The sequence below is a fragment of the Eleginops maclovinus genome, chromosome 2, assembly GCF_036324505.1.
Source record: "Eleginops maclovinus isolate JMC-PN-2008 ecotype Puerto Natales chromosome 2, JC_Emac_rtc_rv5, whole genome shotgun sequence".
Classification (NCBI taxonomy): Eukaryota; Metazoa; Chordata; class Actinopteri; order Perciformes; family Eleginopidae; genus Eleginops; species Eleginops maclovinus.
Window position 1 is genome coordinate 1967547 of NC_086350.1, and position 23220 is coordinate 1990766.

General features: G+C 42.2%; 1 protein-coding gene across 1 annotated transcript in view; it reads right to left on the reverse strand.

Moving 5' to 3' along the window:
• Positions 1–23220, reverse strand: part of cadps2 (Ca++-dependent secretion activator 2) — a 158997-nt gene that overhangs the window by 58221 nt on the left and 77556 nt on the right. Inside the window, 5 exon segments of the mRNA XM_063874216.1 lie at positions 1538–1725; positions 11101–11237; positions 19027–19230; positions 19418–19526; positions 20567–20633. Of these exon segments, the coding sequence (XP_063730286.1) occupies positions 1538–1725; positions 11101–11237; positions 19027–19230; positions 19418–19526; positions 20567–20633 (705 nt within the window).

Here is a 23220-nt window from a genome sequence, read left to right on the forward strand (position 1 = left end):
ACCCCTAATTTATATCTCCGGATTTCACTGGAGAAGCTGATCATTACTCTGTCTAATTGAGCAAATGAGTGGACAAAGGGAGAGAGCACAGATATCAGTAATTATCAGCCTGGCGGGTGGGGTGGGGGCTGCTTGGGAGAGGAGGAGAAGTGAACTGCTGCGGGGACGCCGATGCCAACAAGTGGCTAAAAGACGCCGCTGATGCTCATATTCGGGAGCTTACAGTGAGCCGAGGCATGGATATGACCCCGCCCCCACTTAGACAAAATCCAGACAACTTTGCATCACTTCCCAACAACTTAAGCCCCCCTATAAGCGTTCACATTTTGGCAAAATGTGCTTTACGTATGTCGTATTTGCAGAGGACGTATAGAGAATAAAGAAAGGATTACCTCGATAACGATTTTAATTATATTCTAAATATTAAACAATCTAATTAAAGACAGTATCTGAAACCAAAGCATTAAATGTTATAAATATTATAGTACATATATTTAAAGGAATGTAAAATAAAGTATCTCAAATAAGATCAAGTTATATTCTAAGTCATAATTTAAATGTACACTAAATACGACTTGTGTGTGGGGATGTGTATCGTTAAGATTTTAACGGTACTAATATCGATCCGGTTCATTAAAGGTATTTTTTTGAGTTGTTTTTGTTGCTTTTTAAACTAATTGGAAACAGAATCAATATCTGGAAAATAATGACATTGCAAGTTAGAAAACGTAGTTGCTTCGATAAAATGAGCAAGATAACTTTTATGTAGCAATAACAGCAACCAATGTTTCCCCTGCAATCCCTCCGTGCCCCACTAGGGGGACGCGCCCCACAGTTTGAAAACCGCTGACTTAAGGGGACCAGAGCCGAGCCGCCCGCGACCGCCACAAGGATCACAAATCAGTTATAACCGCCGGGCAATATGGATGTTACTCACCCTGTCCAGTGGATAACAGAATATCCGAGGTGTGTATGAAGTTCTTATTGCCATCGACACTTTGACACATCTTTCCATCACATCTTCAGTCTTTGCATTTTGTCCAATTGGGAACATTAAAGGATGCAAGATAAGCGATTAGCAAGTCCTGTTTGCAGCGTACCCATGGTGACTACTGCCACTCAACATCACAGAAGGATTGGCTGAACTGGGCAAACTAATTGGACACGTTTAATCTCCTTTCACTACGGTCAGGTCAACTGTTGCTCTTCGTGATGTCACCCTGTGCACCGTAGCGCCATCTAGTGCTCAAAACAAACAATAAAAACAAACTAATAGGACCAACAGTACCCACGTATCCTAAGATATCGATATAATACCACGATACAAGACTAGATATCACCTTTTATACCGTGGAGTAACATTCTATATTCACCAGACTGTTGGAGCTTTCCAATGATTGGCCTCCAAATGTAGTCATTAATCCAAGCCTAACACATGGAGGTCTTTGGTCATTGGTTATGTTGATTAGCCCAGGCTTGGTTATCATCCTGATGAGAACTCCCGAGTCTAAATCTAAACCCGTGTTAGCTGCCGTACCTGTTCCCGTGGACGTGCGAGGCGCAGAAGGCGTAGCTGTAGTGCAGCAGCGTGGGGTCCACCAGCGCGTTGTTCTCCGAGTACTCCATCAGGTCCTTCAGGTAGCTCAGGTGGCGGTGGCAGCCTCGGACGCCGTACCGAGCGCAGTACTCGTCCAGGACGAACACCTGACCGGGGCTGAACCAACCCTGGAGACAACACACAAAACACAGCGGAGCGGTCAACAGCAGCAGAGGTCCCGCTGGGGCCCCCTGGAGGGTGGAGGAGTCACTACAGCTGCTTGATTAAACTGAGGACTCGGCTATTCTCAGAGCAGATGCATCCAACTGGGAAGGGTTAAACGAGACAACGTCATATAGTGATTTCTTTAAGTCATTCTTTGGACCCCAGTCTTTAGAGAAACACTTTATCTAACCGTGCATTAATGCTGCACAGTTAGATAAATGTAAATTCCCAGCGTCTGTTTTTAAATGCTCCTAATGTCTCTCAGTTTTGTAAAGCACTTGTGTTTTTCTTCTATTGATAGTATAATTGAAATAATAGTGAGAGGAATCTCTCTGCTATATATCATGTGCAATATTAATAATACTGTCATTAATAACGTGCAATCAGGTATCTCTGTCTGCACCGCTCGTCTGACCGTCTGTGTATGTGGTTATTTAATCTGCTCTCTTTACTGCATTGTTATTGTACAGTTTTAATGTCATAATAGATACTTTTCTTCTCATCTTAATCATGATTTTGCAGAATCATTTTTATTGGAAAAGATGTTAAAATGATTAGGATTTTTTAGGATGGATCTTTACCAAACAAATAAGCCCTGGTAAGTCTCTAGGATATGATTTGAAGAACAGGATATATCTGCCGCTCCACAATTCTTAATCCAAAGATGCATTTTAACACATATTGAGTGATTAAAATTGCACTTACAGTGATTTGAATATTTTACTACTCCATATTGCCAAAGTTTGATGAATTGTGGAGCCCTAATTAAGATAGCGTAGCCCTTTGTTTTATCTTTAATATAATGTACCTGAAACCAACCCCGGAGCAGAGACAGGAACACATTTTTTCCTACACTGTTAGGATTTGAGGAATGCAGTCAAGAAAAACATGACCAAACAGTCCTGGAAAAACAGTGCATTAATAAAGTGCGTATCGGCATGAAAGAAAAGAACCCCCGAACAGGAGTTTGAAGAGAAATTAGAAAGTTCTAAGTTAATTTTACACCAAATGTCCAAGTGCCCCCACCCCGCCCCCCCAGGAGAGGTTGGACTTGGAGAGGGACCTTGAGAGGGAAGGTCACGGGTCACTAATGTCTAAAACAGTCAACCCTCTGAGGAGAAGCGGCTGAGATATTCTGAGTGATTCAGAGTGTCACAGAAGACGTTTGAACTCAGAAAATATGAATAGCTGAATCCTAATTTAGCCGGCTTTGTTTCAGGGTTAAGGTTATGGTAGTGGGCATACTGGAGTCTCAGTGACAGGAAATTCATCTCAAATAAACCGGTGGAATAAAGTCCTGTCCGTAAGCAGTTTAACACAGAAAACTAAAAACTAAATTGATAAGCAAACCGTGGGAAATCTGGTTCAGTATCACTTAAGAATGAATCTGATTTTGATTTGTAAACTTAGTGTGAACGCAGGGATTTTAGCCTTTGCAGACCATTTACATGCACTAAAGCCTTTTATAAAACACTACAGGAAAGGGAAGCGCCACATGGCCTTTTTGATGCTTCTCTTAAACAGATATATTGCATTTGATACTTCAAGTCCTTTTTCTGTTCATATTTTTCTTTCACTTTGGAGCTTAAACTTGAATATTTTATTTCAGAGCTGCTGGTTCCCTAAAGCTCATTAATGTGAATCTTCTTCATGCATTTTGCAGATACACCCGGCTCCCTGATAAACGTTCACAGCAGCACGGTAAAAACTCCTCCATCACAGCTTCCTCGGACCAACACGAGTCACCTCTTTTCTGCATTGACAAATAAATCCTCGATACTTTACCACAATTACCCGGAGAAGTGTGAAGGTTAACGCTTCGACTATTAATTCTCTGTTACAGTTTGTAAAAAAAGGGAAGAAAAAGGAAAAGTGTGGAACATCCCGAGACGTTCATCAGCTCATTCATCTCGCACGTAATCACTAAATTAGGCGTGAAACTTACAGCGCTAATTAAGAGTCCTCACGGAAGAACGGTTAGCAAATTAGCACCTCTGACACACACACACACGAACACACACAATAATACTGTCATCAAAAATCATAACTCCCTCCTTCCTGTGCAGCCATATTAGTCCGTAAAACAAGGTTATTCTGTACTTTATGAATTCATATGTTCGTACTGATCATTGTGTTCCTTTAATATCAACATCATGTTGTTAGAGGAGGCGAAAAGCATCGACTTCCTACCTTTTTAATTCACATTCACCAGGGCTAATATATGAAGGTATATCTGTAAACACGTTGGTTTATTTATATTTAGAGCTGGAGATGTTTGATCAAGCTGGTAGAAGAGAATAACAAATGTCGTGCTTCTGATTGGTGAAACTATAGTGCGAGTGTTGGAGGTTATTTCTGCCTCTGTTTCCAATCTGGAGGTCTAAAAACCACCAGTTTTTTTCCATTAAAAGACAGTTTCAGAGACCATCTTTAATACTGAGGGTCTTGAATGCACACACAGATCTCATCCCATCCAGGATCTTCAATTAACCATTTCTGAGCCAGGATAACAAACTAAATGAAGCTGAGTGACACCTGTCTGTCTCCTCAGGATGGACGCAGTGCTCAGCATTACAGATCATTTGAGGACTGGAATCGCTACTTCCTGTATGTTATTTGGACTCTCTGAGACATGCTGCTTGCTGTCGGGGTTAACTGGACCTGGCACATTCCTCCCTCTGCAGGCCTTTTAGCGTCTCCCCCTCTCCCCCTCCTCTCCCCTTCCCTTCCTGCCACTCCTCAGTTTGTTTCTCCGGGTTTCTTTCTCCCTCTCCGTCTGTGAGCTCGAGCTATTAATATCACACCACGGGCGGAGACGGGGGCCTGTCGCCGGGCGTGAAGCGACAAGATGTTCCTCCGTGACAAACAGATGGCGAACTCCAGTCTTGGCGCTGACCGCTCAATTAGCGGCTAACGAGCCGTCAGACCCGGCTGCACGTCTCCGAGTCCGCCCGCCTCCCCGCGACCCCGGGACGAGGGAAAGCGTGGCGGCGTGTGTCTCGGATTCACGCTCGTCACTTGACTACAGACGGCTGACAGGAAGCTGAGAGACTAAAAGGCTCTCAGACTTCTTCTGGCCCAAGAAAAAACGTTTCTTTGGTCCAAAGATTCTCCTGACCCCCAACACTCGGGGATCTGTCACTTTGCCACGCAGACATGCACGCTACTACATGTTCTGTTTGCAAGAGCACGGAGGGAAGTCAATTAAAAAATACATCAGTGTTTTTAGATTTAAAATTATACCAATCAGAAAAAGCTATTTTGTTTCAGATCTTGCAGGTGGCTCTTCCTAATTACATAAAAAATGACATTTAAATAACAGTTTTTAGTGGAGATTCTGGTGGGAATTGATATTCTTCTTAAAGTTGAATCATTATCTAGGTGTTATTTTCTTGTGTTAAGCTTCTTCAATGTATAAACTTGCATTATATTGAATAAACATGAATATTTCCTGATTCTAAAAGTGTTCCTGCGTACACTATCTCACCTCTTACACCCTTTAAAGCATTTAGAAAAAAGAGACCGATGAATAATGACAGAAATAACTACTCGCTGCTCTAATTTAAAGCCAGTATTTTGTTTGCTTTTGCAGGAAAGTTTGATGGAATTAAACACAATCTTGATTTTCAAAACCTGAACAGATAGTCGGACGATGTGGTTCATTTCTATAGATCTGAGAATGCTTGGACTGGAAACACAAGGCCTAAACTGGTTTGGGTGTAGGGTAGAATCAGTGTTTTGTGCTTGGGTCTGGTCCCCTCTTACTGTGGGTCCTTGGTGTGATCACAGAGCTACCATGATGACGATGGAGTGAACGTCACACAGCTAACAGCTAATGAGTGATGCTAGCTTTAGCAGACGTTGCAACCAATACATGTGACAGTTCAGATGTCCCCGTCCTTTAGATATGAAAAAGGTAGACAGGAAACTCAAGAAGAACTCAAAATGAGTCGGAATCTTTCCAATGCATAGACCTGATTACAGCTGTGCGTCCTGGTCCATGGTGGACTAAGATCTCTCAGGATGTTTCACAGGTGGAGCAGCGAAGGCCGACTAAAGAGTCACATCCAGGACTGTGCAACGCTGGTTCCCAACAACTGAAATAAGCCGTAAAGGTTGAAGGAATACACCTGCTATTTATAAATAGTACTAAGATGTCTTGAGATGTTCCAGAGCTGAAGGCCGATGGGAGTCTAAAGTGGGTCAGGGTTAAGTCACAGCGGGGTAGGGGGGTAAACATGTTGTCCAGATCACTGCCCCTCCTCTATGATCCCAGGACCCTTTTCCTTCTGCTTTATTAGCCAGAGGTTAAGGGATGGGGGGGGGGGGGGTCCTGGGACGAAGACAAGCTGCTGATGATCCAACCTGTCAGCTGACCATCAACACTTCTGCAAGATCCTGCAGAACTTTGCTTTACAGTCCTTTTTTCTATCTGGGGATTATATCCTATTTTTTAGAATATCTGCTCCTATTTTACACCCTAGTATCTTACTGGGATTAGTTACACACCATTAAACCCCAATGTGCAGAAGATTACATGTTTGTGCAACTTAATTGGTGATGAACCGCATTCTGATTTATGGAAACAAGCACATTTTTTTGGTGCAAGTAAAATATACATTTGGTGGAAAATGAATCACTTAGGAGGTCAAATATTTGCTGAATGTGAAGCTGATGTAGCACCACCTCCAGATTGAGTCCTCTATGGTCAACATTTTGGATGCAGTCATCTCTTTCAGTGAAACGAATCCTGTTTCAGGAATCAGAATCCTTTATCAGTCCCACAGCGGGGACATTTAAATGCTCGTTTCTGCTGGCAATTAATCATTAGTTGAACGCTAAAATGCTGCTCCAAAACCAAGTAAAAGAATAATACAAAAAGGGGTTTTTGCTCTTAATAAGTACCAACAAACTGCCAATATATCAAGTGAACACTTGCTTGGTGACATTACTTGAAATAAGATGGGATATTTAGATACATTAGATCCTGTTTTAGCTGGAAAGACTTATTTTGAACCAGGATCAGGAAATGTTGTCACAAAATAAGCTCAAACGTTTTCTGTGTTCTGATGTTAGTTAGTGATTTTCCAAAAAACATGTAAAAGAACACTTGTTTCCTCTGAGATACAGCTAAATATCTCACTGCACTCTTGGGTTATTACGTCTTGCATCAAGTGTAAAGACATTCTGAGTTCTCCTCCTCCTGAGGAACTCTGATGTTGATCCATGGAATAAATCACTACGTCTTTTATAACGGTGTCTCTTGTGCTGTCAAATTACCACCGAGCATTTTAGCTTCTTTAATTGCCTAGTTTTAGTTTTAGTTCAAGTTTCAAGGTTTTATTTGTCATATGCACAGCAGATACAGCGTATATGTTGGCAATGAAAATCTTATGTCGCGTGCTCCTCCAACAACTCAACATGCATGGTGCAAAAAACACTAAGATGTGGAGTTGTTGAGGAGCTCGAGACACGGCAGCCATCCTCGGCGCCATCTTGCTCACTCACATATTGTCCGGTTCAGTCTCAGTGTCTTCATTAAAAAAGCTCCTACTCTTACTGTCACCTGCAAACAGCATGCAGGAACATTTAGGGACATAGTGGAGTATTTAGCAGCTAAAGAGACAGATAAGGAGGTCAAAATCAGAGCTAAAAGAGCAGATTTCTGAGTCCACAGAATCCTCATGAAGATAATGTTCATGGGGTCTCTTTCGGGGGGGAAGATGCTTTGAAAATCCTCACGAAGCTGCACCTGAAATGGCATGCTAACAACCACTAACAGTTTCCCATAAATGTTGAATACAGTCGCTCCAAAGTCCTCTGGGATTGAGCTATTCCAAGAATGTCCGTGCCCTGGTGTTACCACCTACATGGATGAAGTTGTGTCAGCAAGCTGGAGCTCAATGGTGCATTGTGGGACCTAACCCTCCCATCGTCAGTGGGAACCGCTCTGATCCCGTCAGCAGGACTCTGGGCCCCAGCTACAAAAACCCCACATTTCTGCCTAATTACTGTTGTTGTTGTTGGGTTCAACTCTTTGTGAATAAAATATGACCCCGGCTATGACATGAATCCAAGCAGCCACTTCTCAACAGATGTCCCCCCCCCCCCCCGCCCCCTACACCCCCCCACGCTGAGGCTCTGGCCTTTTTCTCAGAGTGTCTGGTTGAAAAAGGGGGCTCAGGCCGGGACACAAAGCCCCCGAGTTCTTCACAAAAGGCTGAGGGGAGAGGATCTGGAGGGGGCGGCGTGAAAGGATCCGTCTAATTGCAGAGCTGGAGAGAGTCCTGGGGAGGCAGGTAGGGGAATGAAAGAGGCACAGATGTCTCTCTGAGGAACATCTCGTCGTTCGGCTGCTCGGGACGCAACACATGTCGCTGCAGATCTATGAGTTCAACGAAACTGAGAAGTGTTTCAATGCACAAGCGCAGCTCTGCTTTGGTCTCCACCATCTGCTGATCCAAAGCTTAAATGTCTCTCGTACAGTTAAAGAAACACCAACTCCGCAGCTCTGTGGAGACCCTGGATTTACATTAACGGAACTTTTATTGCCTGGTTCGGTAGTGTTTCCGTCCAGAAAGGCTCCTGTAAATAATGGAACCTGTGAGAAAAGATAACTATAAAAACACGTTCTTCATTGTTAATGTTTTTTATAGCAGATAGATCTTTAAATATCCTCCAAAATACGGACAGGCAAGAGTCAAAACGCCAGAATTAAATCCAAATAAGCCCCAATATCTGCTGCAGCTCTAGGTCAAAAAGATCCAAATTATACAACATTTGAAAAAATCCCCAAATACCTTTAACAGCATTTAAGGGTTTTAGAGTAAGAAATAGGAGCGTCTTTCATGCACTTTTTAAATGATTTCGTTTTGAAAATTCCACAAAATACTTGTAGTTTCTTGTAAAGTACGACTTTAATGACATAAATTCAGAGTGTATTTTCCAGCAGATATATAGCTTTAGAAACTCTATGAATGTTCCTGTGTCTTTTATTGAGTACATTTACCATTTTGATATCAGAGTTATTTTCTAAAATGTTTTATTTACATTCTCAAAAATTCAGAGTTTTTTCTTGTAACTTTATAATTTATAATCTCTAAAAAGAAGAAGTGCCACTGAAAACCCAAATATCCACGTAGTTCTCATCATTTTAATATTTTATTATCAAACTCAGTTTTTTCTTGGCTTATTTGTGTTTTTCTACCTCGTTAAACAAAACATCCAAATTCTTCTTGTACATTTTACATTTCTATCCTGGTCAATCCATGTTTTCTTGCAATTGAAGACACTAAAATCCAACCCGTTTACAACTTATTTTCTTATAAATCTTTGACAGATGATCTTGGAAATGTAGAACTTTAAAATCTCAGAATTATCAAGTTTTTTTTTCGTGAATTTTATGACTTTAAACTCAGAAATTCAAATTGTTCTTTATAATTTCAGAGAATATTCACTTTTTGACTTTTAGAAATGGTCTGAATATGAAACCCCTCCCCTGGTTCTTTCATTCCAGATATGTTATTCCTGCTGGTGGAGAAAAGGGAGCTTAAAGAGGCTCAGATTCCCCTCAGAGGAACGTCTCCTCGTTCTGCTGCCTTCAGAGAGACGGGAACACAAGTTGGATTCATGCTGTGTGACTAACAGAACAATAAAACAATAACAACAACAACAACAATAATCCATTTTATTTATGGAGCGCTTTTCTAAAAACTCAAAGACACTTTTATATGACCTATCCTAATATATAATACTTAAGGTGTGTGGACAGCGGGGGGTACAGCTCAGGGCAGGTTACAGCACTTTCAATGAGATGCAGGATCGATTTTACACGATTTGCGGAAACAAAAATGAGAGGAGTTCGATTTTACCAATTATTTTTGCAGGATTTTCAACGCAACGTCAGAATTGTTTGACTTTCAGAGACTTTCAGAGGATTTACTCAAGACATTTTAACACCCAAAAGGCCTTGTTTGTACCTCTGAAGAACGTTTCAGAATGTATGCATTCACATTTAAGGCAAGGACCCAACGTTAAATAGTTTGGGTGTAGGTATTGTTAGAAAACCAGGAACTTTTACACTGACTCTTGATTTAGACTTTGGATTTTAAGGACCTGTGGGTCTTCAGTGTGCTGGGGGGTCCTGTCACTGTCTACTTTTGTATATTTCAGTTTTTCCAGGACCTAAAAGTGGATCTATGTCTGATGTTAGTGAAGGACCTACAGCTTAAGTGACAGAAGTGAATGTGGATCATAAAGACGTGGAGTTCTCGCCTAGTTGCACGCAACCCAACCCAACCTCCCCCCCTCATTTTATCCTAACACACACTTATTGAGGCCTCTCCCTCCCTCCCCTCCCCTCTCCTCCCCTCCATTGAGTCACACAGCAGTTGTCTATGAGGGTCATGTTCCTATTTGTTAGGTATTGATTGGAGCGTTTATCCCCTCAACCAGTGTGGGAGAGCCCCCCAGGCTGCACCCAGAGGGAGTTAGGGGGGAGAGAGATGTCTTTTAAGTATTTATTATCAGTTATATCCTGAACTATCATCAATAATTAGCCTTTTATTTCTTGTGGATCTTCTTGTTTTTGCAGGATTAGGGAATAGGAGGGGGGGAGTTAAAAGTTTGAATTAAATTGGTTCCAAAACGTTAATTTCCTGAACGTCATTTCGGTCAAAAAAGTCATGAAATTAAAGCGAAAGAAGCTGATTAACACGTCCTTAAAATATCTTAAAACACTCAAGATTTGCAGCCATTAAACAACGTTACGTTTATTTGATAACTTTGCTTTTAATATAATTTGTCCCGATGGATCGTAGGTTTGCATATGCTCGAAGGCTCGAATGTAGAAGAAGGTACGTCCAGTTCAGACTACATGAAGCTGTATAAAACTGTGTTGCACGTTGACTTAATTAGGTTATGAAATGCTCATTTTCTTCAAAAAGTCCTTTATCTTAAGCTATGATTGTGTGTGAAAATGTGAAATAAGTGTCACTTTTGTCCGATTGTTTGAACTTATTTATATTCAGGTTGCACTTTAGAAGATTCAGTATGTCCCGTCTTCAATTAGTTTTAACACCTTGTCCCTTCAAAGTAAAAGCACCCTCCTCCTCCTCTTCTACTGCGAGCTGCAGTTTCTTTCCTCTCTCTTATTCTGATTCAAAAATTAACGTCAGAAGAAAAATACAACATCATGTGATGCAGTTTATATTTCCTTTGAGAAATACGACCAAAGACGTTAGAATTAAGAGCCGAGCGACACCTTCAGAAACGCCATCACGCCTCCAGATAATAGTGTGTGTGTGTGTGTGTGTGTGTGTGTGTGTGAGTGGACATACCAGGCAGGAGAAGGAGTCGTTCATGCGGTGCTGCAGAGTGTGTTTCTGTAGGACGGTGAACAGGCCGGCGTGGTCGAAACGGCTCGGAGCGGCGGAGATCAGACCCTCCACGCCCTGCCGCTGAGACGGGTCCAGACCTGAGGGGGTGGGGGACACAGGAGGGGTATAAAACTCAGAGTTCAGACCCTGATGTTTGTGAGGGATCTAGTTTTGATGCAGTCGGATTTATTTTAGAGAAATATTTGCAAAACAAAGTCAAAATATTAAGACAGCGTAAGCAGTTTATAATTAAAGAACCAGTGGAGGGGGTTATATTCAGACCGTTTAGTAAAAAGGTTAGTATTCTCAAAAATGATAAAATAGTCAAAGAAAAAATGTGGAATTTCTGAGTTAGTCATAAAATTCACGCAAAAAAAAGTGGATAATTCTCTGATTAAAAAGTTCTACATTTGCAAGAAAAAAATAATACCTTCCAACATTCACTGAGATTGGCCCATTGTCAATCAAAGCACGTGGGTTTAACAGGACAAACATGTAAAATGTATCAGAAAGATTTAGATTTTTCTGAGGTTAGAGTGGTAGAAAAACACAAATACAATATTTAAACTTACTTAGATATTCTGTTGGATTAGAGTGCCACATTTTGAACATTTACAGATAATAAAGTCATAAATTGCAAGAAAAAACTCCAGAGAATTCAGAGAAAGAACTCAGATATTCTCTGATATCTCTGAATTATCGTAATCAAAGTCGTACATTTACAAGAAACTACAAGTATTTTGTGGAGTTTTCAAAACGTATCATTTTAGAAAGTGCATGAAAGACGATCCTCCTTTTCTCTCAAACCCTTAAATTACGTTAAAGGTATTTGGGGATTTTTCAAATGTTTTATAATTTGGAACTTTTTGAACTAGAGCTGCAGCAGATATTGGGGATTACTGGGATCTAATTATAACTTGTTGACTCTCGCTTGTCCCTTTACTGGAGGACATGTGATGTTTATGAGAGGTAGGGTTGGTATAAAGACAGGTCCAGAAAGAAGCTCAGTCTGTACGTGGAATCGACTCAATGCCGTCAGCAAAGACGTGATACATGAATGTGTTCGCATTCACAAGCGTTCACGCCTCGTATTCTCCGAGTGTAAACACACACACACACACACACACACACACACACACACACACACACACACACACACACACACACACACACACACACACACACACACACACACACACACACACACACACACACACACACACACACACACACACACACACACACACACACACACACACACACACACACACACACACACTGCATTGGCAGAGTGGGCTCTCAGCAGCGCGGTGGTTAATGGTTCCCACCTCGGTTGGCTACAGATCGTCTGTGAAGCTGTCAGCACCCTCAGCTGACACAAAACATGGCCGACATGTGAGCAAAACACTGGAAGAGCCTCAGAGCGGGAGGAGCAGCCGCCAGGAGGAGAGCGTGCGACCACACGCCGCTCATCACACGTCCACGGGCAGATAGAGACGGATGTTCCCTGACTTTAGAGCTGAACCTGACTATGAATGACTTTAAATCTCATCTACAGATCACCAAAGACCACGTGAAGATCAGTCGCTCCAACTAACAACCGTAGTCTTTAATCTACGCCTGTAGGGGTGGGTTAATCTGGTCCAAGTAAGGAAGCTGATTGATTGAATTTATCTAGCAGCTTCTCTTCTGTTAAACCTCTGAACCCAAGGCACTTTCAAGGTGTTTTGTCCTGTCAAATTGTCCTCACTGTGGTGTTTCTCAGCTATATACTGTATATACCTATAACTACGGAAGAGGATTAGGGCCAAACTAGATTTTTTTGTCTGACCAAAAGTGGGTTTTTTTCCCAGAATTTCTGACTTGTCTCTTACAAACATTGTGATAGTCCGTCTCTCAAGACTTTCTGACTTCCTGTTTATGGCGTTCGGATCCAAAGACCATGGGTTCATAGTGGAGATATTGACCTTCATACATTTAATAAAGAAAGGAGTCAATTGGACACTGTGTCAAACAAAAAAGAGGAGATATTTCATTCGTTAGGGAGTATTTTCAACGGCGGATGGATAACTATGTGTTCCTCTGGTGATCATTATGGGAAAATGATGTGTTTTTTGACAACCATGGCACCCAGGAAGCACAAATATGAGGTTTTCAGATGCAAACATTTAACATTTCTTGGTACTTTGGGTCAAACAAAGACCGTCACTAAGTAAAAAGCTGAGTACGGCCTTGTGACGTGCTTTGCCTCGCTTATACAGGCACTATGTTCTCTTCTCGAAACGCCCGCAGCGCCAGACAACGATAACGAGGCTTCGGGGTCAGCGAGGGAGAAATCGACAGCAGCAGAGGAGCAAACCCCGAGTTCATTTCCAGTCCTTTCAGGCGTCCTGTTAATGGCCCCGGCCGGGAGAAAAGCCTCACACTCTCCCCTCCGCCTTCTTTGAGGGAGGACTTTTCGTGATGGGAAGTTTCTGAGCGTGACACATGGCCCCACAAAAGACCGCGGCTCCTGGAAGAAAGCCCGGCGCCGTTTCCTCGCCTGCAACGCCCGCGGCCTCGCGCCCGAGACGAGCATTAGTGACCGCTTTTTATCAACGCTGCCATTTTTGTTTTTGTGTGGACGCCGAGAAGCCCGCAAGGACTCTCAGACATTTCACGGCCCCCTCCCTCCCTTTCTTTCTGTCTTTCTTTGTCGCTTTTGTTGCGAAAGAAGAAAAAAAAAGACAGCAAAAGTGAAATCTCCACAATCAACTTCCCATCGACGCTGCGCCTCCTTTTCTTCTGACTCTCCCACTTTTTTTCGGTCACTGCCCCGTGGCTCCTGTGGCCCGCATCTCCTTCTGTCTCATTCCGATGTAGGTCATTTTTACATTCGTTACCTCTCCGAAAACACAGGGGATTGTCCCCTTAATGTAATTTGGAGAAAAGACGGGCGAGCGAAGGAGGTGACTCCAAAGAAAATGAGACAAAGAGATATAGATTAGCGCTGATAATAAGAGGAGGGGGAGGAGGGGGAGTATTGATTGGGGGACAGACAGCGCAGGAGATGTTGATCCGTGTCAAGTCCAACTTTCAGCTATTATCTGCAGGGCCGGGTGTGTGTGTGTGTGTGTGGTAAAGGGGGAGGGGGTGTGTGAACGAGTGTGTGTGACAGAAAATATTGATGGGTGTGATCCCGCTCCTGGCACAGATGGCTGCTCGGTTCTTCACTTTGTATTTTTCAAACTGTTTCTCATCGGTGTTTGAAGGCTCTTTGAATCCACCGAGGGGACAATGGAGGGTCCTGTATGGAGACGCAGATACAGCCGGGGTCCGTACGGGGTCTCTATTTTGGGGTATTCGCGAGGATTAGAGCTTTAAAATACAGTTATAGCTCTCCAAAGAGACACAAACGTATCAATCTGAAAGAAAATGGAAGAAAAAGCCACTTAAAGTCACAGTCTTTCTTCTAAAAGCTACAAATGATGACCTTAAATAAGATGTTGGAGGAGGAAATAAAGACTTTGGACTTCATAGAGAGCTAGAGGAACAATAACCTATAACATGAAGAGGGCTGCTCATGATGGAGTGATACAAATTGAACATGTATTAAAAAAACGACCTTCATGAGCAGATAGAGTAGCTGGTGCATCTTGATTGAAGACTACAGAATATTTGAATCAACTTTATTGTCATTTTATACTTAATTTGCGCTCACCAATTAAAGGAATGAGCTTTTATGTACAAATGACCTTACTGACAAACCCTCAGTGATTTCTAATCTTGATCAGGGAAGTTACGGCTAAATGTTATTATCTTTATGCGCCGAACAAACATAATGAGCCCCTTTTTTTGTGGCTGGGCCGAGTTTTAAAAACCTCCAGTACCAATCGCACCCCGAAACTGAAAGCAGTGTGACGAGTAAAGGTTTGAAAAGCTAAGACATCGGAGTTACGGAGGTTTACAAAATGTTAATCCTGAGTCGTGAAGCAAATGTAGCATCTGCTAGCATAGCACACCTGCATCTCTGACTGAACCGAGTCGAGTTGCATTGTGGGTAATGTAGGTTTTTAGAAGAAAGAATAATGTGTGAAATAAAAAAGACGATATTTCTGGTTCTGTTGCATCACTTTCTTGTGTGTGTGTGTGTGTGTGTGTGTGTGTGTGTCAGTAGAATAAAAGTTTGAAAAGTAAAATAATCTGGAAGTGGGAAAGATTTCCAGAACTTTTTTTATCCTTCAGCTTAATGTTTGATAACTAAATCAGCTGCTATGACATCACAACACACACACACACAGACACACACACACACACACACTTTAGGTATAAAGAAGAAAGAGTGTGTGGAATAAACGAGAGGATGTTTGTGGTTCTGCTGCATACATTTTAAACCAATTGACTTTCAACTACATGTGTTTTCTTTCCGTGTCATATTTACAACATGAGTGACTGTTGAGGTGTGTGTGTGTGTGTGTGTGTGTGTGTGTGTGTGTGTGTGTTCTGCGTTCAATCTCTCCATATCCATCTCGTCTGGGTAACAGTCACATCCATGTGACACGCTGCTGTGAGAGGAGGTGGCGGCTGCTGATGGCAGGTTATTGATGCAGACCAAGAGAAGGAGGAGGAGGAGGAGGAGGAGGGGGAGGAAGGAGTTTCAGTTTCAGGTGCGCCGGGCTGAGAGATGTGATCTGCCCGTCGGAGCGTGGCGGCGGCGGCTGTGAGGACGATGTCAGGGCGGAGGAGACGAAGATGCGGACGGACAGGTCCATCAGCGTCCGTCTGGCCGAGCGAGGGAAACTCAACTTAGGAGGAGAAAGTTTGAGAGGAGCACCTGAACGCGTCCGCTCCGCTGCGCTGGGGGCTGGCGCTGAAAACCCGGGAGGTTAAGACGGACGGACAGTTTGGACGTCCCTCCTCAACGTCAAACTGACCACCTGATTCTCCAAAAACACATCTGACAGGTGTAAACATCTCCGCTCTGTTCATACTGGGGACAGGATGTCACAGGTCAACCACACCCCCCCAACAGATGATTTCCACTGGTTTGGACTTTGTTTGCGGGGCGTTTGAGCGCTGGTCCATTTCAATCGGTTTAAGTGAACTGCTGGCAAAAGAGTGACAGGAAGTGAAGTCACCTGCAGCTTCTTCAGACCGTTTGTCCTTTTCTTTCTTTGGGTTTCACTTCAGAGTGAAAACTGCAGAGGCCCTCTACTTTAAAGAGTCCTCTCCTGCTGATGTTCAGGTGTATATCAGTATGTAGAGTCTCTACTTTAAAGAGTCCTCTCCTGCTGATGTTCAGGTGTATATCAGTATGTAGAGTCTCTACTTTAAAGAGTCCTCTCCTGCTGATGTTCAGGTGTATATCAGTATGTAGAGTCTCTACTTTAAAGAGTCCTCTCCTGCTGATGTTCAGGTGTATATCAGTATGTAGTGTCTCTACTTTAAAGAGTCCTCTCCTGCTGATGTTCAGGTGTATATCAGTATGTAGTGTCTCTACTTTAAAGAGTCCTCTCCTGCTGATGTTCAGGTGTATATCAGTATGTAGTGTCTCTACTTTAAAGAGTCCTCTCCTGCTGATGTTCAGGTGTATATCAGTATGTAGAGTCTCTACTTTAAAGAGTCCTCTCCTGCTGATGTTCAGGTGTATATCAGTATGTAGTGTCTCTATTTTAAAGAGTCCTCTCTTGCTGATGTTCAGGTGTATATCAGTATGTAGTGTCTCTATTTTAAAGAGTCCTCTCTTGCTGATGTTCAGGTGTATATCAGTATGTAGAGTCTCTATTTTAAAGAGTCCTCTCCTGCTGATGTTCAGCTGTATATCAGTATGTAGAGTCTCTACTTTAAAGAGTCCTCTCTTGCTGATGTTCAGGTGTATATCAGTATGTAGAGTCTCTATTTTAAAGAGTCCTCTCCTGCTGATGTTCAGCTGTATATCAGTATGTAGCATCTCTACTTTAAAGAGTCCTCTCCTGCTGATGTTCAGGTGTATATCAGTATGTAGTGTCTCTACTTTAAAGAGTCCTCTCCTGCTGATGTTCAGGTGTATATCAGTATGTAGTGTCTCTACTTTAAAGAGTCCTCTCCTGCTGATGTTCAGGTGTATATCAGTATGTAGTGTCTCTACTATGTTGTTACATAAGATATTATTGCAAGTGCTCTTTCCTTTAAGAAGAGGTGGAGGGAGAAAGTAACAGTGGGAGTCCTGTGTCTGTGTGTGTGCGTGTGTGTGTGTCCAAAACATGGCTTTAGCGTGTAAATAGCTCCATTCTTTATTCGCACACACGGCTCAATAAAACGCTGCACTTTGTGCTCCGATGTTCCCAAAGACACGAAGCGGAGAGGAACAAAGAGAGGTGCTGTGTGTGTGTGTGTGTGTGTGTGAGTGTGTGTGTGAAAGACTGTCACTAAGCTTCCGACAGAGGAGTAGAAGAAGAATCGTTTGTGTTTAAACACAGCTTTACTTTGAAGTCAAGGCGGGAGAACAATGACTTAATAATGCCTTAATAATGTGTGTGTGTGTGTGTGTGTGTGTGTGTGTGTGTGTCTCAGTGTGAGCAGGAGCAGATCATAGAGGTATTTAACCTCCACGTTTTCTTTTATTTTTATGAAGCAATGTCTGAGAAAGATTCACCGACACGATCGTTATTAAAGCGAAATTGACTTCCTGTCCCCACACACACACACACATGCACACACACACACACACACACACACACACACACACACACACACACAGCAGCACTTAGCATCAGTTAAGAGCTGTTTCAGGGACAGCTTAAATGTTCTCCTGTAAACAGCGTGTCAGCACCTCTCGCCATTAGTGCTTCAATTTATTTCAAATGACACAAATACTGCTGCCGTGAAACACACACACACACACACACACACACACACACACACACACACACACACACACACTTGTAGCTATGGCGAAGAGGAGAGATAACAGGAGAAGGGAAGAAAGAAAAGAGAATTTGAAGAAGGGGAGAGAATGCAGAAAAAGTGATAAAATAGCAATAATGTATAAAAGCAGTTTTTTTTGACTCCACTGAAAACATAGACAAGACAAGATAACCAAAGAAGGAAAGAAAGGAGCACTAAGAAAAAGAATAAGGGAGATAGAAAGGAAGCAGAAGAGGAAATTCAGAAGAGGTGGGGAACAAAGAGCGGACGATTGAAGAACAGCGTGAGTTATAATCCGTGACTGCAATGACCTCACACTTTTCAAATCACTACTCAAAACACACCTGTTCCACTCTGCCTATAATTCTTAATTCTTAACCACCACTTTTCCTAATTCTGTTTTTGTTCTGTCTGACTGTTGTATTGTGCTGTTCTATTTACAATGTATCTACTTCTCTGCGTTTTCTTGTGTTTCTGTGTTTTTAAATGTATTTTAATTACTTATTTTTCATCTGTAAAGTGTCTTTGAGTGATTGAAAAGCGCTTACAAATAAAATGTATTATTATTATTATTATTAAGACAGTTTAGATATTAAAGAAGACTTCAGATGGAGGAAGGACGGGAAGAGACGAGGAAAGGAAGCAAAGAAAGAGGATGGACAGGAAGAAGGGTTGAAATAATGACAGATAAATAGGAAAAGAAGAAACAGACGAGGGGAGAAGAATAAATTAATAAATGTGGGGATTTTAGGAAGATGTAAAAAAGATGGAAGCTACATTTTAATAATATATATAAAATAGTAAAATGTCAAATCAAATCAAAATAAAGTGAAGATATTTATGTAGATATAGGAAGTTAAAAACTAAACGTCCAACTTAATTTAAAATAAAATAAAAATATTTATCTGAACCTTTTATTTTGAAAAGTCGTTTCAGGACACTTTATCTCCTGCCTGCAGTTTTCCCTGAATGACTTCATACTGAGAACAGGTGAGGACCTACTGATGGGGGAGGAGGGCTTCTGGAGTCCTCCTCTGCAGTTGATGGTTTTGTTCTGCAGGGGGGGGGGCACTGGTTTGTAGGACTGCCCCGTGGCTCGGTACATGGCCTGAATCCACAGCATCCGGTCCTGCTCGTCCTCACAGGAGAACATCACCAGGTCCCCCTCCCTCACCGCGTTAAAGAAGACCCGCCCCCCCTGCAGGCCTGGGGGGGAGGAAGAGGCAGGTAAGTAAAAAGTGAAAGATGTGCCTGTGTGTGTGTGTGTGAGAGACTGGCTTCGATGTGAGTGCCTGGGTTAAGGTGCATGTTTCTGGCCTTATGTGTGTGTACCTTGCTCAGGTGTGTGTCTGACCTCAGGTGTGTGTGTCGGACCTCAGGTGTGTGTGTGTACCTGGCTGAGGGTCGCAGTAGTCCACAGTGTATCCCTCCAGCTGCATCAGCTCCTGAGGCTCCGCCTTCTTCTCTCTGTAGCTGCACATGGCGAACGTGTACTGACTCACCTGCGACACACACACACACACACACACACACACACACATACATACACACATACACACACACACACACACACACACACACACACAGGTAGATGTTTGCTTTTTCACCACATCTTTCACATATCTGTTTTTTTTTATCTGTACCTCAACAAGACCTTTTTTTCTCGAGGTTTTTTCTTATCAAATTGAAATAAAAAAAGTGAATGGAGACACGCTCCATCTCCGTCTCAACCTTGAATCCTGAAGCTGTGAAACTGTGCGTGATAAGAAAACCACAAAAATAAGCTGAAAATTAAAATCGCAAGACCTTGTTTCTTTAGTTTTAGCCTCAAACTGGAGGAGAAACTCCACACACACACACACACACACACACACACACACACACACACACACACAGCTCATTGGTGTCAGTCTCTCAGCAGAGGGAGAGCTCTGCAGGTTCATCCTCATGCAGCAGGATCCAGGTGCTTTAAAGCTCTGCCACACATTGTTGTTTATATTAAAGCAAACAGAAATGGCAGTGTGTGTGTGTGTGCACAACAATGTGTGTGTACAGCTGGAGAAGGATGTTCGAGGGAGGGGAGGGGGGAGCTGCAGCACAGAATCAGATGAATAAAGAAACTCCTCCATGCATCCGCGTGCAGAATCAATACAGCAGATCCATTCAGCTCTCAGAGATCAGGCGAGGTAAACTGCCTCTCAGGAAACATTTGGATTTACACGCGCGCCCTCGCCCTCAGAGATCCCGAGTGATCGCTCAGAGCCAAAGGGAGTACATAAAGAGAGGACGTTTAAATGAGAATTTAAGAACTCAATTAACTCCGCAGGACTCGCACACCTGAAGCGATTTAAATCTTAACCCTCTTTTCATTTCACCTCTGTCTCTTTAAACTTCACAGACAGGAGGAGTGTGTGAGTGTGAAGGCTGAGCTTTGATGTGATGCTTTTTAAAATATACACAGACTTCAGATTAATGAGGCGCTTCGTATTCTCATCAGAGTCCTTACTTCCAACCTTCATCCTCAGATGTGTGCGTTCCTCACCTGAACGAGAACAAAATATCTCTTCTTCCAGCGCTTCCAGACTCTCTGACCCACAGCGAACACGTGCCTGAAACACAGAGACATTTACAAAAGTCACTCATGAGAAAAGTTTGTGTCGTGTTGCAGGTTCTTCAGAGTGGGGGTGTGCTGCTTTGAGCTACAGCTAACTATTTAATATACTTAGAATTCAAAGAGGCCCTGTTTCCTCTCCTGTAGTGTGATACAGGTTTTAGTGCATGTAAATGGTCTGCAAAGGCTAAAATCCCCCCCCCCCCCCATCCTGAAGGAAACGCCTCCATTGGGGTTTTTTGCTTAATTCCTGAACATAATGACATCACTATGGAACACTGGCGCTCCTATTGGCTAACGCTCCAACACATTGTACGTGATAGGCTAAGGGGCGGGACATCTCTAAGCGGTTGACTAATCACAACAGAGCTGCATTTTTGTCTTTCTTTACCTTGTTTTTTATTTTATTATTAAAACGTTTAGAGAAACGTCTGTTTGTGGAGAAAAATAACAAAAATAAAATAAGAGAAAGTTATTATTTTATTGATGAAACTAATATTTAATGTAAAGAAACACTATTAACATGAGGAGGTTTGACTCACGTCCTCCATCACAGTGTGTTTCACCACTCAACGTCCTCACTCCCCCGGCTGTGAGCATTATTAACACATTACCACCCCCCCCACACCCCCCTGGCTGCATGTGAGAGTGAAAGGCGAGAGTGAGAAGGCGTCTGGAGGAAGAAAGAGCGGCCTGGCCTCCCGATCAATGGCTGCTGCTGAAGCGTGGGACACAGGCAAGTGCGAGAGAGGAAAATCAATCGATGGCGAGACCCCTGCAGCCCCCACCCCCTCAAAGAAAAAGGCCCCCCGATCAGGGCTGCAGCCAGCCAGAATCTGGGCCACGATGCAGAGCGCCGGGTCAACATGTGGCTCCGCTCGCTGGACACTTGTGAGACGACTCGTCCTCCAGCAGAGAGTTCATGCAGGCCTTTACCAGTCCGGCTTTACTGGGAGCCCCTTTAACACTGGCATTAGCACTTCCAGCTGCCTCTTCAATGGTTTTCTGAATGTGTTTTTGGTTGATATCCTGAAATAACGTCAATGGTTAACACATTTAAATTCTACGAGATAAAATACTGGGGGATTTAAAACGCCTCGACTGAAATACTCATTTTCTGCCACGGTTCTGAACTTATTCGTCTTTATTTGTATCTCCCTACTCGCGTGTGCTTTCCTTCTCTATATTTAAAAGGTTATCAGACTCTTTATTAGAGAAAGAAGAAGAAGAAGTTACGTATTCTTTGGAGCAACGTGCACCGGCGATCCCGTCCAACACGCTCTGTTAAACTTATTGTATTTCTTTGAGGAAACAGAAATCTTCTCTCTGTTGCATCTCGTGTTTGAGAAATGTGACCTGAGAGAAAAACCTCTCCCCTGATGCCTCTTTAGTGATCGTGTTGTTGTTACAGTCATGAAATGCTGCTTTTGTGAGATCACTGTCACACACATCGTGCCGCTTTATTTTCACCTACCTGTCATTTCTTTAAATCTCTCACTGAAGCACCAGAGCAAAAGAGTTCTACAGAGTGATGAGACTGGATTCACTTTGATAAATACGGCACTTTACAAGAATGACATACTATTTTCAGACAGATTTATGCTCTACAATTGTCAGGTTAAATAGCAATAACAACAAAGGGCTGGGGGGAGATTTTGTTGATTAATTAAGAGATAAAAAAACCTCAAAATTGATTTGAGTAAAAAGACTACATTTAAAATAAAGTTCCTGCAGGAAGGGAGATTTTTCACGCTTCCTTTCGTTGTGATTCCCACCATGTTTTACGCTCACATTATATCTCAACTGAACTATTTTATTGAACTTTATTTAAATCTTGTGTTATAATTGTTTGTGTGATAGAGATTATGCAATGTGTTTGTTGTTTACCAAAAGGACTGCATATGGAAATCAGCTTTTAGCTCAAATCCTCTCTTCTCTTTCCTGAGATTATTTGTATGCATAGGCCTTCTTTAAATAAATACTCAGTTAAATATATATATATATGTGAAAGGCATCAACAGGTCTCTTAATTTATTCCACATATTCACGCTTTATTTGACTTGTTTATCAAAGGTTTAGTTTTAATAACTTTGAGGATTTTTGGATCAGAATTTCACTGAAACAAATCCAAGGTTATTTAAGAAACTAAATCTCATTTGCAGTCTGAATATAAGCACCAATAAGCACATTATTAATGATGTAAATGAGTTTAAAAGGTAGCAGCAATGTTACATATATCGTTTCTAACCAAATTGCTATTATTTACAGAAACAGCTGATTTTATTCAGGTTTTTTTTATTGTTCTCTTTTTTAATCGTATCTTTATCCCATTAGACGACATGATTCAATCTCTAAGAAATACAGAACGCAAAGACTTGTTTTAGATGTTATTGAGTCACCTTTTATGGTTAAATAATCCCTTATTTCCCTCCTGAAAGTCAACCTACCAGGCGCTTTGAGCACCAGGAAAAGCGCCAGAAAAAATAGCATGTATTTTTGTTATTGTTGTTATTATTATTATTATTATTATTAATAATAATAATAATAACAACAATAACAAAAATACATGTTGTTGTTATTATTAT